The sequence below is a fragment of the Aquarana catesbeiana genome, linkage group LG02 (assembly GCF_042186555.1).
Source record: "Aquarana catesbeiana isolate 2022-GZ linkage group LG02, ASM4218655v1, whole genome shotgun sequence".
In the NCBI taxonomy this organism is placed as follows: Eukaryota; Metazoa; Chordata; class Amphibia; order Anura; family Ranidae; genus Aquarana; species Aquarana catesbeiana.
The window spans coordinates 753,218,144-753,238,298 of NC_133325.1; the positions used below are offsets into that span (position 1 = coordinate 753,218,144).

Below are 20,155 nucleotides of genomic sequence, written 5' to 3' on the forward strand. Positions count from 1 at the left end.
GCTCTACCAAATACTAACCATGAGCGAAAAATGTTTTTTGTGTTGTCATTCATATTCTCTGAAAAATGGCCAAGAAATCATAAATTCTGCCAGGGTATGTAAATTTCTGAGCACAACTGTATGTTCCTCACATTTGATGGTATAGCCAGTAGATAATAAGATGATACGATTGTACAGTGCCTTGAAAAAGTATTCATACCCCTTGAAATGTTCCACATTTTTGTCATGTTACAACCAAAAACATACATGTATTTTATTGGGATTATATGTGATAGACCAACACAAAGAGGCACATAATTGTGAAGTGGAAGAAAAATAATAAATGGTTTACAAAATGTTTTACAAATATGTGAAAAGTGTGGGGTACATTTGTATTCAGCCCCCCCTGAGTCAATACTTTGTAGAACCTCCTTTCGCTGCAGTTACAGCTTTAAGTCTTTTTGGGGATGTCTCTACCAACTTTGCACATCTAGAGAGTGACATTTTTGCCCATTCTTCTTTGTAAAATATCTCAAGCTCTGTCAGATTGGATGGAGAACGTCTGTGAACAGCAATTTTCAAGTCTTGCCACAGATTCTCAATTGGATTTAGGTCTGGACTTTGACTGGGCCATTCTAAACACATGAATATGCTTTGATCTAAACCAGGGATATGCAATTAGCGGACCTCCAGCTGTTGCAGAACTACAAGTCCCATGAGGCATAGCAAGACACTGTAAGCCACAAGCATGACACCCAGTGGCAGAGCATGATAGGACTTGTAGTTTTGCAACAGCTGGAGGTCCGCTAATTGCATATCCCTGATCTAAACCATTCCATTGTAGCTCTGGCTGTATATTTAGGGTTATTGTCCTGTTGGAAGGTGAACCTCCGCTCCAGTCTTAAGTCTTTTGCAGACTCTAACAGGTTTTCTTCTGAGATTGCCCTGTATTTGGCTCCATCCATCTTCCCATCAACTCTGACCAGCTTCTCTGCTGAAGAAAAGTATCCCCACAACCTGATGCTGCCACCACCATGTTTCACGGTGGGGATGGTGTGTTCTCTCTACAAGATTTCCAAGATAACCAATCAATGTTTCCTATTATTTACAATGTGCGGGGGCACAGTGCCTTCCCCCCAGTGCATGTGCGGCATGGGGAATTGTGAAATTGGCATGCATTAGCGTCTCACTGACACTTCCCTGCACTGCTCTGCTCTTGGGGAAGGAGTCGTGTGCCGGCAAAAGAGGCTTTGCGTGAAGCTTGTGGCACCAGTGTCGGGGGGTTGCCTACCCCTGTAATAGAATATTGGAGTCAAGTAATAAGAAAATGATCTGAAATTATTAAAAGACTGGTGCCTTGTTCCCCTGAAGTGTTTGTTGGGGATGTTGAATGATGAAGAATGGTCAAGACATGTAAAGATCCTTTTGCAAAAAAAACTTTTTCAGGCTCGAAAGCAGATTACTAAGAGACGGATACAAGTTATAACTCCTATCAGAGACTGGATGAATGCAGTATATCATATCATAGCATATGAAAAAGTTATGTATAAATACCTACAAAAGTAACTAAGGAAATGATATATATCTTTAATTTAGGTTTACGTCAACCCAATGTTTAATATTTGAAATTTCATGATATTTACCTATATAAACCCTACTGTAAAACAATGAGCTTACTTTATAGATCCTTGTAAACTTACTTTATGTATCTTTATAATATTGTATACTCAATAAACTTCTTTTGACAAGGAAAAAGTTATGTATAAAAGTAGGGGAAACCTACAGAAATATCAGAAAATTTGGAGTAAATGGTTTAGTGTGAAAGGGACTAGTGAGAGATAGAGTAGATGAATGGAATGATTAATGTAGAAACTAGTAATAAAAATTATATTTTCATTTACAATGTATGTTTTTGATATGCAATAAAGAGTATTTTAAAAAATAAATAAATAAATAAATAAATGAGCCTTTCCAACACTCCTGTCTACTGCAGTAAGATCAGCGATCTCCAGTCCAGCCAGCCAATCTCACCTGTCCATGAATATAGGAATGAAACCGGGAGACCAACCATAGTGAAGTCCCGTTTGCGCATAAAAAAGGTTTAATAACGTATTGCACTTACAAGTATAGTGGCATTCAAGCGTGTACAGTACTTCAGGGAAGAAAACTATTCCGGTCACCAAAAATGGCCTTTATTGTTATATGCCCTTGACAATAACGTTCTTCTTGGGTTTCATCAGGTTTATTGCCAGTGTCTGAAAGTGATGGTCACTGCTGTGCAGCTCTCTGCACGATTCTTCCAGATTCTCAGCCATTTGAGAATAAGGCTGGCCATACACCTATAGATTATCTGCAGATTTTCTAAGGTTAGATGGAAAAATTGGGAGATTCCTCCATCCACACAGTTTAGCGAACATGGAGAGATCTGTTGCACATTTTCTATCTAACCATGGAAAATCTGCAGATAATCTATAGGTGTATGGCCAGCTTAAGGTTGGGTCCAGGTGTCTGTCCAGAGGGTTGGAGTCCTCTAATTGTAGATGCTGATCTGAGTCAACGCCAAGCGGAGTTCCCTCCTTTCTTGTGTTTAGCAGTGAATGCCTTGAAGGAACCTCTAAGGCAGATTTCTTTATAGGTACTTGTATAGCGCCGGTAATTTACGCATATATATATATATATATATATATATATATATATATATATATATATATATATATATATATATATATATACACAGTATATTATAAAAAATTTTACATTCACATCAGTCCCTGCCCTCAAGGAGCTTATAATCTAAGGTCCCTAACTCGCATTCATACATACTAGAGCCAGTTAACCTACCAGCATGTCTTTGGAGTGTGGGGGGGAACCCACACGGGCACAGGGAGAGTAATGCAAACTCCAGTCAGGTAATGTCGTGGTTGGGATTTGAACCGACAACCCTAGTGCTGCTAGGCAAAAGTGCTAACCACTAAGCCACTGGGCTGCTCTAGATTGGGCCTTCTGTTAGTGCACATGAGCAGTATTCTTCAGTTAAAAATGCTCCCTGCAAGAAGCTACTTGCAAATTTCCCTACTGCAGTTGTTATTACTAATTTGGAACCACTATGAGGAGAGGAGTTGCCTATTTATAAAATTTCCAGAACACCATCTAAAACTAAAAGAATGTTTTGCCTAGAGATGCACATCAGGTCCTCAGTGGTAAAGTTTTCTGTATATTGCATTTTGTATATATTCTGACACCTTGTAGGTGGATAGATTGATTGTCTGACTTTTGCACAATTGCACTGTGTTTTCTTATGAAGTTGTTTTCCATTCTTTGTTGCCCTGTTTTCCAGCCACTTTAGGCCCAGTTATAGTGGACGTGGTTCCCTGCATGCATTGTATTAACGTGTCTATCCATCCTCCAATCTCTCATTTATGGGATGAAACCGAGCAGCACAATGTTACCATGGTCAGTGACGAGGTCTATCCATATCTGGAGTACACAGTCCATTTTGGAGACTCGGCAGAGGTCAGGAGAATGTTATTGTATTATCATATATAATTGCAAAGGTGAAAAAAAATTCTTGTGGGCAAGAAGTTTGTGTGTGTGTATCTATAGATAGATATAGAGCACATCTATAGATGTATAATATAATCTCAGCCTCTTAGGCCTTGTTTACACTTTTTTTTAGTCCAGGGTGCTGTGGTGGGGAAGAGAGTGTGTAGAAATAGATGGTTGAGACACGGTTTAAAGCAGCTGTCCAGTCTGGGCAAATAAATTAAGTCAGCAACTACAAATCCTGTAGTTGCTGACTTTTAATATGAGGACACTTACCTGTCCAGGGATCCAGCGCCATCCTTGCCTGGGCTTCGTTCTTCACTAGCTTTCTGGTTTTCCAGCACCTTCACAGCCGGCTGCCCACGCGTGAGCCACGCTGTGCTTTGTGAATGGTCCCGCAGTCTTCTGGGACCCATGATGTGACGCGGGGAGGGGGGACTTCTGCTCAGATTTCTGAGGCGATCGAAGCAGAAGTGGGACCAGGTGCCCTCCAAAAAAATGACATACCAAATATGGGAGGGGGGGGAGGACTTAAAGAGGAACTTTCCCTTTTTGGGTGGCGTTCCGCTTTAAGGCGACATTCACACTGGCGATTCATGCCAGTGCGATCTTCCGATCCCTGCTGCGGCTGTTAACAGTGAGGTGCGGCCGCTGGCCCTGTAACACATGTGGTGCTGAAGCCTCGGAAGGGTTAAACAAACATCCAGGAGGCAACATATCGCCCCCCCCAGCCGCTTGTCATCTGCCTTCTGAAAAGTGATCCACTGTTAATTGCTTTTCAGCAGGGCGGCAATCACGCCCCCAAGTGTAAACGAGCCCTTAGCTTGTGTGTACCAGACTGTGATGGTGTACAAATAGCTAGCCATGGTAGCTTTTTTGATGCACAACAGAGAAAACCTTCCCGACCCAGAGTTTCAATAAGACGTTTTCTTGTAGTTCTGGTGAGCAAATGGGGGAGTACATATTGACAGCAGAGGCTACAAAATGTACGTTATCACTAGAAGTCTGTGCTTCTCTATGCCGTGCAGGCAGATCATGGCTGATGGGAGGGGCCAGAAGTGTGCTGTGCATGGCTTCCTGAAAACATCACCGCACCCTTCCTCTGTACTCCTTTAACCACTTAAGCCCCGGACCATTTGGCTGGCCAAAGACCAGGCCACTTTTTGCGATTCGGCACTGCGTCGCTTTAACTGACAATTGCGCGGTCGTGCGACTGCAGACTGCATTTGCATGTGGACTGCCTTAGGTAATGTCCACACGTGATGCTGAGCCTCTATGATTGAAAGAACTGAAATCCCTTCATTTGCAGGAATTTCCTCTCACTTTCTGTTTGGCTATGGGACAGGAAGTGAAGGGAAATCTCTGCAATGGGACACAGATGATAAAACATCTGACATGGGTTATAAACCTCCTTTACTCTATCCAAAATGAACAAAACATTTTGACTATAGTTGTACTTTAAACGCTAGTATTCTAATGATAATACCACTTGTACTTTTTAACAGAGTTACTAAGCGAGTCGTCTTTCTAACAATGTCCTCCTCTGTTCCTTTTTAGAGTTGGCACACCAAAATGCTGAATAGCGTGGATGCTACAGTTACCTTAAATCTGCGGCCAAATACAAATTACTGTGTGTCGGTGGACGTAAAAACGGGTTCCAATATAGCATCTTCTATACAATCCGCACCGAAATGTGCAATCACAGAAGACGTCTCCAGAGGTACGACAACACTATTATGTTGCTTTGTTTACATTTTAATGGTTGTATTACATTGGTACAGATATGTAACTTCTCGTTTCTTGCCGGTTCGCACTGCAACGTGGTGCAGGGAAACCCGCGTTCCGTGCGTGTTTTCTGAATCGCATTCAAAACCCAATCTGCAGCGGGTGTCAATGTAAAGGTAACGCTCCAAACACAGATGGCAGTTCCAGTGCATTTTTGCCTGCACCTGATCACATGGTACCAAGGTACTTTGCGATCCGGTAGCAGTGCGTTTTTAAAAGTAGTGCATGCACTACTATTGATGTGGCGTCGTGCGATTTTTAGCCCATTCAGATGGTCGTAAAACGCTGTATAAGGGATTATAAGGTGATCTTTACAGGATCATGCATCTTAGTGCAAAGCACGTGTATAGCCAGCGTTATATGCAAAACACACAATAATAATGCTAGTTATGAACATTATATAAAGTGTGGTTAAGCAGGATAGAAACTAAGATGGCGATTATGAATTTGGTTGAGAGTGCCATGTGCTTATCTCAAGAAAACATGTTTGTGAAAACATACCAAAGAGCGCAGACGAGCACGGTACTTCTGCAGCTGGGCTTGGGTGACTTGCTGATAACACACCCTATAAAGGGGATATCAAGCTGTATTGAATTCAGAGCATACTGTGACGGCCTTATGTGTGTATGCTCTCCGTAATTATATAATGTAATTGCGTAACAAATAAACATGATTTGGAACTCTCTCAGTCTGAAGGTTATTTCACAGGTTTTCTGTGAAATAAGGAACCTTGAGGTTAAATCTCTATTCACGCACTGCGCTCAAATCGCACAGGAACACAAGCATGTTTCTGTGCGATTCCTGGTGTGAACCAGCCCTTAAAACGGACCTTACACTAAAATGCATCAGGCCTTCATTCCTCCGGTTCAAATTACTTCAGTAGCCACTTCCGCCCTAGAGCACTTTTTTTGTTTTTACGCACACTTTAAAAAAAAAAAATCTGCATTTTTGACTCTAAAATTACTTAAAGAGGACGTCCGCCCGACCTCTGCAAAAATGAAGCCAGCAGTTACACATACTGCAGCTGCTGACTTTTAATAATAGGACACTTGCCTGTCCTGGAGTCCAACGATGTCGGCACCACAGCTGCTGTTTCCATCAGCTGTCGGTTGCTGGTAAGGGAACCCGGTAGTGAAGCATTACGGTTGTACACCGGGTTTCTACTGCGCATGCACAAGGCACCGCTGCGCTCTCGTACTGGCCCGGCGTCGGAGGAGGGACCCGAGCTGCTGACGTAATTTGCCGCGGCTCGGACTCCTGGAAGTGCGGATAGGAAACCTGTCAAAGACAGGTATCCGCTCTCCTCCTCCCCCCTTGAAAGGTACCAAATGTGGCACCGGAAGGGGGGAGGAGACAAATGATCGGAAGTTCCACTTTTGGGTGGACCGTCGCTTTAACCACTTAAGCTCCGGACTATTTGGCTGCCCAAAGACCAGAGCACTTTTTGCGATTCGGCACTGCGTCGCTTTAACTGATAATTGCGCAGTCGTGCGACGTGGCTCCCAAACAAAATTTAACCTCCTTTTTTCCCCACAAATAGAGCTTTCTTTTGGTGGTATTTGATCACCTCTGCTGTTTTTATTTTTTGCGCTATAAACAAAAAAATTTTGAAAGAAACTTTTTGCTATAATAAATATCCCCAAAAATATATATATAAAAAAAATGTTTTCCTCAGTTTAGGCCGATACGTATTCTTCTACATATTTTTGGTAAAAAAAAAAAAAAAATCACAATAAGCATTTATTGCTTGGTTTGCGCAAAAGTTATAGCGTCTACAAAATAGGGGATAGTTTTATTTCATTTTTATTAATAATCTTTTTTTTTTTTTTTAATCGTGACTGCGACATTTCACGATTTTGGGACCGTTCACGTTTATACAGCGATCAGTGCAATTAAAAATGCATTGATTACTATGTAAATGTGACTGGCAGTGAAGGGGTTAACCACTAGGTGGCACTGTAGGGGTTACGTGTGTCCTAGGGAGTGATTCTAACTGTGGGGGGAGGGGCTATGTGTGACACGACATTGATCACCGCTCCTGTTCTTCCTCTCCGTGAGACGATCGAGGGTATCCCCGCGGACACAGAGTCAGCAGGACCCGCGATCACACTCACGGAGGTCGCGGCGGGTGGGCGTGCGCCTGCAAACTGCTTCTTATAGGGCAACGTACAGGTACGTTAATCTGCCTGTACGTGCCCTTCTGTCGCCGTACATCGGCGTGAGCCAGTCAGCAAGCGCTTAAACCTCCAGAACATTATATATTTTATGAAAGCTAAGGGTTTGTAGAATCAAAAGAACATGGTAGTTTCATCTTCTTATATTGTTTTTTTTTTTATGTCTATTTTCAGGAAAAATGCACTAAAATTAATTTATTGCACACAACAAACAATTTGAATCCCCAATTTCTTGTACAAAATAGAAGATTAAGTAGTGTAGAGTTTTAATAGATATGAAATGTGTCAGGCCTCAAAATTGTGTGCGCCTGTTAAAACGGTGAAAAATGACAGTACCCAAAATTATCAATAGGCAACGTTTTTGAATTGCTTTTAGAGCTCATCACTTTAGAGCAGGGATTTCCAAACCTTGCCCACACTACGGCCCTCCCAGCTGTTGCAGAACTACAGGTCCCATGAGGCATTGTAAAACTCTTCACATTCACAGATAATGATGGGAGTTGTAGTTCCTAAACAACTGGAGGGTCATAGTCTGGTGACCCCGGCTTTTGAGTAAAGTGCAATTGATGACCCTAGAATTATTGCTCTCACTTTGACGTTTGTGGCAATATATAACGTGTGGTGCAATGTCGCTTACATACACATACACATGCATATGCTGTGCATGCCTTTGCATTTGTTGGTGTGTGCAGGATGATAGTTACGTTTTTTTTTTTTATTAGTTTTATTTTTTAACTTTTTTTTGTTTTTTTCGTTTAACTTTATTGTGTTCACAAAAGGGTTCAGAAGCCCCTATGTAATAACACTAGGCAAGTGATTAAAAATACTGTTTATATAGACACCAGGGGTCTGTAATGCCACTTACACATGAGCGGACTTTCCGGCATACTTTGCCCGGCGGACTTTTCGACGGACTTTACGACGGACTTTCTGAATGAACGGACTTGCCTACACACAATCCACCAAAGTCCGACGAATTCGTACGTGATGACGTACGACCGGACTAAAACAAGGAAGTTCATAGCCAGTAGCCAATAGCTGCCCTAGCGTGGCTTTTTGTCCGTTGAACTAGCATACAGACGAGCGGACTTTTCGACCGGACTCGAGTCCGTCGGATAGATTTGAAACATGTTTCAAATCTAAGTCTGTCAAACTTTTGAGGAAAAAAAAGTCCGCTGGAGCCCACACACGATCAAATTGTCCGACGGACTCCGGTACGCCGGAAATGTTTGCCGGAAAGCCCAGCACATGTGTACGCGTCATTAGACTTCTAATGTCTCCTGCGCTCTACACCAGACAACCGAGTACAGGAGTGTAGCCGGGATTTTGGCAGTTATGAACTGGAAGTACTCAGAGCTGAGCACTTCCCATTCACAAGACTGTGGAGTAGATCGGGTAATGGATGTTTCTCACTCACCATCCTTGCTGTGGATCGATTTTTACATAAAAGCCCAGAGCCCACAGATAAAAATCTAAAACAGTTTTAACCTGTTCACTCGTGAGACATTCTGAATCTTTGCCCCCAGACTCACATTGAGATGGGGCAGTAAAATACCATGACCCATTTGTACTCACCTGACAGGTGCTGGATCAATGCTCCTTCCACCATTGAATCCAATAACCCTAGTGCTTCGGGGTTTGGAGAAGCATGTGACCTTGTCCCCTGTGACGGATCAGGCCTAGCTTCCAATCACAAGGCCCAAGCACTATCATATGACCGAGGGAGTGATGGCACTGCTCTCCCTGTTTGCCAGAACAGTACATTTTCTTTATTTGAATAAAACAAAGGTGCTTTATTGTTGTCATGTAGAGTTATATACAGTATATTCAACAACGTATTACAGAACACTTCATAAGAGACCTACATGTGCTAGTACAAGAACAGCAAATTTTCACTGCTGGCTGTGACCGAGGAAGGAGCAAGGGAGTGTAGGTAAAGTGAGCACAAGTGGGTTGTGAGGAGATCCCTCCAAAGTGATAGAGCGTTGGAAGATTTCCCTTATATTCCCGTTGCATAGACAACATAAAGCCCAGTCCATGATTTTTTTTCAAAATGGCCTCACTAGTTCTCCTCCATCTCTCCTACCCAATCCCCAGCAATAGATCTCTTCCGCTACAAGATGTCCTTGATCTTTGGGGTTGGATGACAATGAGCATCTGACTCAGGCCATGCCATGAAGTGACCAGGCTGTAGACTTCTAAAAAAGTGAAGTGTAAAGCAAAAACGTACAGCATGGGTGGGCCTCCAGAGGAGGAGGAGGTTGGGCAGTTGGGTCTGAGCCTGGAGCTGGCTTTATTATTTTAGATTTTTCCTCCCTTTCTGGTTTGGTGACAATGGTAACTAGGACAAATCGAGAAATTGAATCTCCCTACCAGGCACACAGACAGCAGAAAGAACCTAACAGAGGTTCTAGCCCTTTCCTACTCCTTAACTGGTTTAACCACCACCCTCCCCTGCAGAACATAATCGCCTTCTTTTCACTCCTCCCCATTCTGTTCAGCCGCTGTGAACAAAGAGAGGAGGCTTTAAGCGTGTCATGACTTGGAGTTTACACGGGACTCAAATCCCATATGATGGCACTGAACCAATCGACGAGCACCAGCACTTTCACATGTTAACCACCTCCCGCCCGCCGTATAGACTAATGACAGTGGCAGAGTGGCTCTCTCGTTCTGGGACAACGTCATATGTCGCCCCAGTCTCACAGCGCTTGTGTGGCGATCGCGGGTGCGATCCTAGGAACACTAAATGCTTTGTGTCCCTAGGACACAGCACAACCCCAATCTCAGTAAAGAGCCAATGATGAGGCTCTTTACTCATCTGATCAGCTGTGTCCAATCACAGCTGATCACGTGTAAACAAGGAAGTGCCAGTTATCGTCTCTCCTTGCCTCACACTGGCAGTGTGTTAGAGTAGAGCTGATCAGCGGCATCACCTCACAGGGGAGACCTGTACAAATAATCAGGGCACTGATCATCAGTGCAGCCCCAACAGTGCCCATCAGTGATGCCAATTTGTGCCCAGTGATGCCAGTCAGTGCTGCCTTTCAGTACCTCTCATCAGTGCAACCTCATCAGCGCAAATTGGTGAAGAAGAAAAATTTACTTATTTACATTTTCTGACAGAAACAAAGATTTTTTTTCTTCATTTTTTAAGCAAAAAATAAGAAGCCAGTGGTGATCAAATACCACCAAAAGAAAACTATTTGTCTCAAATGATAAAAATTTCATATGGGTACATGACCGCGCAATTGTCATTCAAAAGTATGACCGCTCTGAAAGCTGAAAATTGGTCTGGGCAGGAAGTGGGGAAGTGCCCGGTATTGAAGTTGTTAAAAGGAGAGTTGCATGCTTCCTGTACCTGGAAGTATTAGTTATTTATCTTCATTACTACCAGTGTAAAGAAACAGTTGAAAGAAAGGTGACTGTGCCCCAGGGGAGATTAAATTATCTGAATGGGCAAAATACGGCTTCACCTTAAGCCAGCAACACATTCCAATCTGATTGTCCATCTGTTGTCTTCCAATATGTTTAATTCCTAAGAAGACGCTTCATAGTTGGTAAGTCTGAAGGAGGCCATAGAACTGGGTTTCAATGTATGTGGCCAGCGTTGGACTGATCAACAATCTCTAAATGGCCTAACTAAATGCTTTTGAGGTAAATGTTTCAATAATGACTCATAGGGCTCTCTTTATAACTGCTGTCATACAACGTTCACCCAAGATTCACATTTTCCTTATTGGATTCAATTGGAAAAAAAGGGTGAAAGCTATGTGAAAACAGTTATAAATAGACCCCATAATGTGTAACCACTGGACATACCCTGCAGCTTTCTTTTAGCCATCTATCTTATACATGACCCCATGTTTTTCTTGTTGCAGTCGGCAGAACGCATGTGATTCTCCCTGCGGTGTGCGGCACCTTGCTGTTTGTTGGACTATTGCTGTGTTTATTTGCACTAGACAAAGCTGGATACATAGGCATGCACAGGAAATTCTTCCCAAAAATGTTGGTGCGTACCTCAATGTCTTTTGTCTAACTACTTCTATCTGTTATAGGGAGCCGGCTTCTTTTGTTCTTTTATTTTGTAGTCTTGACTCCGTGCTCCTTTGGCTAAAGTTCCAATCTCCACAGTGCTAGAGATCCTACGCTGTTAGGCTGCTTTTACATTGGCATGTCTCCAAAGTGCGACTTTGGGGCAACTTTGATCTGACTTTACATTTTCTGGAGTGAAGTTGCATCAAAAGTTGGACCACAGTAGTGCAGGAACCTTTTCTGCAGCGACTTCTGTAGTGTCAGTAGGAACAGGTCTCATAGAAATAGATTGAATTTCACATGTCCTGCAGTACTACAGAAGCAAATACTCTTGCGCACAGGTGTGTAAGCTAGATGATCCAAAGGATTTAAAAAGAACAATGAATTTCGGCCTTGCTGCTCTCCAGGATGGGAATATCCTAGTAGTAAACGATAAGAAAGAAAGAGGGCGCACCAGCCTAGTGCATTATCCTTAAGTATATTTATTTAAAATCTAGTCACAAGGGTAGGAAGAAAAATCGTGCTAATAGCAATCCTAACGCAATTGGTTCACTGGTAGCAGTTTCCGGGTCCTAGGAAGAGGACGTACTAACCGCTGCTGGCTAACGCGTTTCGAAGGTGTCCCTTCTCCTTCAGAGGCTCTGAAAAACGCGTTAGCCAGCAGCGGTTTGTACGTCCTCTTCCTAGGACCCGGAAACTGCTACCAGTGGACCAATTGCCTTAGGTTTGCTATTAGCGCGATTTTTCTTCCTACCCTTATGAGAAGATTTTAATCTTGGTTTTAAATAAATATACTTAAGGATAATGCACTAGGCTGGTGCGTCCTCTTTCTTTCTTATCGTTCACATGTCCTGCAACCTGGGGTCTCACAAGTCGGATCCCAAGTCACACAAGTGTAAAAGAAGCCTAAGACATTTGGGGATTGTCCATCACCTGGTCCCCTGCTGCTGTGGTTTTTTTCTTCCAGTTCCTATGTTACCACAGGGCATAGAAGGGGTTGGTGTATCAAACCACTGAGCTTATTGGGAGACCATGAAATTGAAACTTTTTTAGATCAATTTTGTAACAAGACATACTGCACAGATTCATGTGAATGGCAAAATCATTTTAACCAGTTCCCCGTCTTACCTATAGCAGATTGATGGCCGGGCAGGACTCTCCTTCCGGGTGTACATCATATGACATCCTCCCAGCCACGCCGTTCATGCGTGCCCCCTGGGAGCGCACAGCGATCAGTAGTGAGCTGTGTCCCAAGGACATAGCGCATTACCGATCTAGGTAAAGAGCCAATAACCTTGCCTATTTACCATGTGATCAGCAGTGTCCAATCACAGCTGATCCTACGTAAACAAATGCCAGCTAACGGCATTTCCTTTCCTCAGCGCTGTTAATGTGAAAGGAAAGGAAAGCTGCTAACTGGCTTTCCTGTGACAGGGCATATTTACACTGATAATCAGTGCCCATCAGTGCAGTCTCATCAGTGAAAAAGAAAAATTACTTATTTACAAAATTTTATAATGGAAATGAAGAAGGGGTTTTTTTTCCCCAAAAAAAGTGGTCTTTTTTTCAGTTGTTTAGCAAAAAATAAAAACCCAGTGGTGATTAAATACCACCAAAATTAAGAGCTATCTGTGTGAAAAAATTATCATTTAATTTGAGTACAGCATTGCATGACCCTGTAATTGTGAAAGGTGAAGTGCTTGAGAGTACTTGTCAATTGTAAAGTGTGAGAGCGCTGAAAGTTGAAGATTGGCCTGGGCAGGAAGAGGGAGAAAGTGCCCGGTAGGCAAGAGGTTAAGAGTGGAGTTTTAGCTATTTACAAATGCTCATTTCTGAATGGTTCCCCTTTAGAAAAGTCCCATAAGTCCTAGTGTAGAATTCACAACATCTTTTCTCCTGCAGCACAGATCCTTGAAGCTTCACCTCCTGGACAGTACGCCATGTATTTTTACTATCTATTCTAGGGCAGGGAGAACCAGAAGAGGCTTATCTGAACCCTCATTGAAAACCTTAATGTATCATTCTGCAGGCACTCATTAATAAATATTGTATATGGGTGGGAGGGAGGATGTATTTGGTTATCTGAAGCTCAGCCTTGCATAAAATATTTTTTGTCATGTGAAGCTATTTGTTCCCAGAAGATAAGGAGCCTCCAGCTGTAGCATAGTCCAATTAGTGCACTTTGAAGTCTTCGGCCTTGGAGCAGCATGTGGAATGGTTACCTTGCTACCCAAGGACTGACAAAATAATTAAAATAACTGAGCATAAAAGATTTACAGGGACAACAATGCTTATTTTATTCCTTTTTTTATTTTTTTGATGTATAATTGATTTAGAATATATTGATAGAGGGCAGCCATGGTTGCTATTTAAGGGTGTGTGTGTGTCTGTGTATATATGTGTGTGTGTGTGTGTGTATATATATATATATATATATATATATATATATATATATATATATATATATATATATATATATATATATATACATACACACACATTATATATATATATATAATGTGTGTATGTGTGTGTATGTATATATATACACATACACACACACACACACACACACACGGCTTTTTTTCAGCAGGAACTAGAGGGAACTCAGTTCCACCACCTCTTGCTCAGGTGCTCACCACTATCAGTTGGTAACACTGAAGTCCAGCTTCTGCATTTACAAGTGATAGCTTATCCCCCAGTAGCTCCCATAGGTCAGATCTCCTGCGCAGATCCCACTGAGTGCCAGACAGGGACAAGGGAGATACAGAACAGGTGCCCAGGGTTCAGTGCAGTCATGGGCAGGAGAGGGTGCGTGGTAGGCTGCACCCTCTGTGGTCTCCATTTTTTCCCTGGTGACCAGTTGTTGATGCTCCTACTGCATGATCTCCCTTGCAAGTGACTGTAGTATAGTATAGTATGCTGGGAGATACTACAGATGGATAGGTGCTTCAGCTTAATATTGCGGCAAAGGTAACAAATATGACAGATGGTGGAGCTTTTAAGGAGGGCGGAGAAGATGAGGGCAGTGGAGGGAGGGATTTTATGCACTATTTGATGCCATTTAGCAGGTATGTGTGTGTGGCGGGCATGGTTAAGTTCCTGCACCTATTCTCTGAGGGAAAAAAAGCCGTGTGTGTGTGTGTATGTGTATGTGTATATATATATATATATATATATATATATATATATATATATATATATATATATATATATATATATATATATATAATATCTAGCCTTAAAATTTTCCACATTTTGTCATGTTACAGCCACAAAAAAAAAAGTAAATGTATTTTATTGGGATTTTATGTAATAGACCAACACAAAGTGGCACATAATGGGAGAGGTGGAAGGAAAATGATAAATGGGTTTTAATTTTTTTTTTTTTTTTACAGATATCTGAAAAGTGTGGCGTGCATTTGTATTCAGCCCCGTTTACTCTGATACCCCTAACTAAAATCTAGTGGAATCAATTGCCTTCAGAAGTCACCTAATTAGTAAATAGAACCCAGCTGTGTGTAATTTAATCTCAGTATAAATATAGCTGTTCTATGAAGCCCTCAGAGGTTTGTTAGAGAACCTTAGTGAACAAACCACATTGTGAAGGCCAAGGAACACACCAGACAGGTCAGGGATAAGGTTGTTGAGAACTTTAAAGCAGGGTTAGGTTATAAAAAAATATCCCAAGCTTGGAACATCTCACGGAGCTCTGTTCAATCCATCATGGGAAAATGGAAAGAATATGGCACAACTGCAAACCTATCAAGACATGGCCGCCCACCTAAACTGACAGGCTGGGCAAGGAGAGCATTAATTAGAGAAGCAGCCAAGAGGCCCATGGTAACTCTGGAGGAGCTGCAGAGATCCACAGCTCAGGTGGGAGAATCTGTCCACAGGACAAATATTAGTCGTGTACTCAACAAATCTGGCTTTTATGGAAGAGTGGCAACAAGAAAGCCATTGTTGAAAGAAAATCATAAGACGTCCTGTTTCCAAGAAGCCATGTGGGGGGGCACAGCAAACATGTGGAGAAAGGTGCTCTGGTCAGATGAGACCAAAATTGAACATTTTGGCCTAAAAACAAAACTCTGTGTTTCGTAAAACTAACACTGCACATCACCCTGAACACACAATCCCCACCGTGAAACATGGTGGTGGCAGCATCATGATGTGGGGATGCTTTTCTTCAGCAGGGACAGGGAACCAATACAGGGCAATCTTAGAGGAAAACCTGTTAAGCCCCATACACACTATCAGATTTTCTGTTGATTTTTGTCTTCAGATTTACCAAAACCATATAATATGAGGTCAAACCTTAGGAGTTTCAGTTTGTATGCAATCAGGCAGGCCCTTGCACTACATGGTTTTGGTAAATCTGAAGACAAAAATCAGCAGAAAATCTGATAGTGTGTATGAGGCTTTAGAGTCTGCAAAAGACTTGAGACTGGGGCGGAGGTTCACCTTCCAGCAGGACAACAACCCTAAACATACAGCCAGAGCTACAATGTAATGGTTTAGATCAAAACATATTCATATGTTAGAATGGCCCAGTCAAAGTGCAGACCTAAATCCAATTGAGAATCTGTGGCAAGACTTGAAAATTGCTGTTCACAGACGCTCTCCATCCAATCTGACAGAATTTGAGCTATTTTGCACAGAAGAATCGGCAAAAATTTCACTCACTAGATGTGCAAAGCTGGTAGAGACATCCCCAAAAAGACTCGCAGCTGTAATTGCAGAGAAAGGAGGTTCTACAAAGTGTTGACTCAGGAGGGCTGCATACAAATACACGCCACACTTTTCACATATTTATTTGTAAATAATTTGGAAAACCATTTATCATTTTCCTTCACAATTATGTGCCACTTTGTGTTGGTCTATCACATAAAATCTCAATAAAATACATTTACGTTTTTGGTTGCAACATGACAAAATGTGGAAAACTTCAAGGGGTATGAATACTTTTTCAAGGCACTGTACACTTTATTAGTAAATTTTCACCATAAGGAACACTTTGTACTGAGCAAATATTAGTTTGAAGGCTGGTATTTTTGTTTGGACCATGGATGACACTCATTTCTCCCCATACATTCCCTTTTCTTATATTATGCTATACCGCACTAAATCCTTAAAGCGGTTATAAAGGCAGAAGGTTTTTTTACTTTAATGCATTAAGGTAAAAAAACACCTGGGTAAATCTCCTCGCCCCTTTATACTTGAACCCCATCTCAATCCAGCGATGTGCATTGGCTCTCCTGGCCAAACACCTCATTGGCTCACACAGCAGCAGGAGCCATTGGCATTTACCGGAGCACGGCTCGGGAATCAGCCTGCTCGAGTTCCCCCATAGCAAGCAGGTAAGTATAACATGTTTGGTATAAAGAAAAAAAAATACAACCTTTAGAACCACTTTAACATCTAAAGGGAGAGAGGTTGGGGGTAATTGGAGGACCATAAACGCACTGGTTACGTGCCCTCACTATATAATGTTCTTCTTGAATGAGCAAATTGCTTCAGGCTATTGTGTGGATCATAAGACTGACTGAACAGTAATACAGATATTTCAGCCTTGCATTCAACTGTTTAGAATTTTTTGCTTTATCATAGTAAATTAACTGTGTCATTTTTTTTCCTTTTTTGCCATTTTAAGAAATCCTTGCCCCAGTCGGAGAGTAGATACAGTAACGAATGCACTTCTCCGGCATACATTGTACCAGTAGAAGTAGTAAGTCAGAAGATAGATATGGAGAAAAGCCAAGAAAATGAAGACCACTACAAAGAAGGGGGCTACGCCAGCAGGAAAAATCTATTGGACAGTGACACCAGTGGAGGAGACAGCAGTGGTCCAGTACTTTCAAGTAATTCTTCATCTATAGAGACCAGTGATCAGATGACTGGATCCTCCGATGAAGAGAGAATCTCCACAATGCACCCAGTAGACTTAGACATAATCACAGATTCATCTGGGAGTTTCTCACCAATCCCAACCACTGCCTTAGAACCGTCTTCAGACCTCTCGTTCAACAACAGCGGGGTCTTCAATGTCAACCTAAACTCCATATGTATGGGAAATCCAGTAAATACATGGACAGGCCTCAAAAATGGAGGATCTTTGGAAGTAAAGCCAACTGATGAACCAGATATGAACTCAGGCCAAGGGCTCCCGCTCAATGGGGACATCAGTACATGTACATCGATTGTATTAGTAGATTTGCAACCAATGCCAATTGAGTATGACAGTGATAATTGTGAAGAAGACCTTTCAGATAATGGCGATGATTGTGATGTTGATGATCAAGTTGTTTTGGGGTACATGAGACGGTGAACTGGACACTATACAGTTTTTATTACTACTTGTATTTTTTTTATATTTTTATATCTCCCCATTGTTTTGTTTTTTTGTTTTTTTTTTTTTACTGTGAGATACCATGGGAACACAAGTGATTAGAAAAGATCAATATGGAGCCTTTGGTTTTCTGTACAGAATGGAATTGTGGAAATTCCAAATATATAAGTCTTCTGTTTTAGTAAAGAATCCGAAAAACCAGATTCCTTCTCTATGGTAGTTTTGCATTTTATTATGTCAAACCAAACTCCCTTATGTGTCAAGAAGACTAAAAATAGACGTTTCATGTAGTATAATCTCAGGAAAATTAGACAATGTACCTTTTTATTATATACACACATAATTTAAAAGTTACCTCTGCAGCTCACCCTCCAAGATCCAGAAGTGTAGACACAGAATCAAACAACAAATACCTAACAAGTAACTCCACTTTCATAAAAAAAAAAAAAAAAAAAGCAAATACAGTGTATACAATGGCAACACAAGCCATATTGTAATTAAATGTTATTAAAAATTACTGTTCCATTTCAATCCTCAGCTGTTGTAATTTTCTATAAAAAGGCATTCTGTACACTTTTGGTATACAGAATGTCTTCATAATGTAATTTCCTGCCTGTGTGATTGGCCCACTGATTTTCCCAGAAGTCTGCACTGAGATACATGTCTGATTTTAGACATCCTCTGCAACAGAAATTTAATTTTTGTTGAAATACTCCCTAAGGCCCCATTCACTCCTCGGCGTTTTGTAGCTCGAAGCTCCAAAACCCTGTTCAGTTATTCTCTATGGAGTTGGTTCACACCTCCACTACAAGTCGCCTGAAGCTCAAAAAGTTCTGGAGCTTTTATTTGTAGCTTGAATTGGGAAGATTGGTGTGTTGTGGTTTTGTTTTTGTTTTTTGTTTTTTTAGCATTTTTTGTTCCGTTGAAATGCATGGAAACAATTCATTTTGAGTGTTTTTAATGTGTTTTTCTGCTCAAATACAATAATTAAATGAAATGAAAATAATAATAAATAACTCCCAAACCTTAACCCTAATAATCCTAACATTAAACCCTAAGGCCCCTTTCACACTTGTGCAACTTTTCCTGCGACTTTGGACATCAGTCGCATGACAAGTCGTAACCCCACGATTCTCAATGATAACATTCATACCTGTGCATCTTCAAGTCGCACCGACTTCTTCAGAGTAGTCCCTGTAATACTTTGGTCCAACTTTGATGCGAGTTAAGGTCTATAGACCTCAATTTTACACAGGCATGCCCTGAAATTGCACCAAAATCACGTGACTTTCATGTCGCGGCAATGTGAAAGGGGCATAGGCGTGCGCACGGGCACACCCTAATCCCCCGTCCTCCCGTGACAGCCAGGGCTTTTTACCGGTGAATCTGCTGGGTTCGCTAATGGACACTCACTGGCAGTAAGCCCATTTTGATAGGTCAGTCTAATGCCCCGTACACACGGTCGGATTTTCCAATGGAAAATGTCCGATCGGAGCGTGTTGTCGGAAATTCCGACTGTGTGTGGGCACCATCGGACATTTTCCATCGGATTTTCCGACGCACAAAGTTGGTGAGCAGGAGATAAAATTCTCCGACAACAAAATCCGTTGTCGGAAATTGCGATCGTGTGTACACAAATCCGACGGACAAAGTGCCACGCATGCTCAGAATAAATAAAGAGATGAAAGCTATTGGCCACTGCCCCGTTTATAGTCCCGACGTACGTGTTTTACGTCACCGCGTTCAGAACGATCGGATTTTCCGACAACTTTGTGTGACCGTGTGTATGCAAGACAAGTTTAAGCCAACATCCATCGGAAAAAATCCATGGATTTTGTTGTCGGAATGTCCGAACAAAGTCCGACCGTGTGTACGCCCTATAAGAGTATACATACCAATGAGAACTGCAACTGTGGAGTAAGCTGGCAGCTGGTCGCATTTCCCAATGCTGCCTCTATAGTTCCGGAAAGTGATCTTACTATAGGCGGCGGAGTGATACAGCTGTGCTCCGCCTGCCCTTTAGTGCCTCTTCTGCTTTCATAGGATAGGAGGTAAGCAGCACCTAGTGGGGGGGCATGGCTGAATCTAGAGGGTAGATTTCACTTCACTTACAATGCTCTGCCAGCAAAAATCCCCCCCCTCCACTTGGCATGAACAGGAGAGGAGAGAGGGCTCGATCCTCTCTGGCTCCTCCAGCCCCATCCCCTGTGTCTGCCCTGCCCACACTGCAATCCTTTTATGCAGCCTTGGTCTGAGAATGGGGATGTGTGGGTGGGAGATCTTGGATACA

The 20,155-nt window shown here is 42.0% G+C and overlaps 1 protein-coding gene across 3 annotated transcripts in view; it reads left to right on the forward strand.

The window, feature by feature from the left end:
- LOC141129240 (interferon alpha/beta receptor 2-like) overlaps window positions 1-18,325 on the forward strand; it is a 56,350-nt gene extending 38,025 nt beyond the window's left edge. For all 3 annotated transcript variants that reach the window (XM_073617142.1, XM_073617143.1, XM_073617144.1), the window contains exons 5-8: window positions 3,317-3,492; window positions 5,080-5,242; window positions 11,363-11,493; window positions 17,170-18,325. In XM_073617142.1, the coding sequence (XP_073473243.1) occupies window positions 3,317-3,492; window positions 5,080-5,242; window positions 11,363-11,493; window positions 17,170-17,844 (1,145 nt within the window). In that variant the 3' untranslated portion in view covers window positions 17,845-18,325. The remainder of the gene's footprint in view (window positions 1-3,316; window positions 3,493-5,079; window positions 5,243-11,362; window positions 11,494-17,169) is intronic.
- The last annotated feature ends 1,830 nt before the right edge of the window (window positions 18,326-20,155 follow it).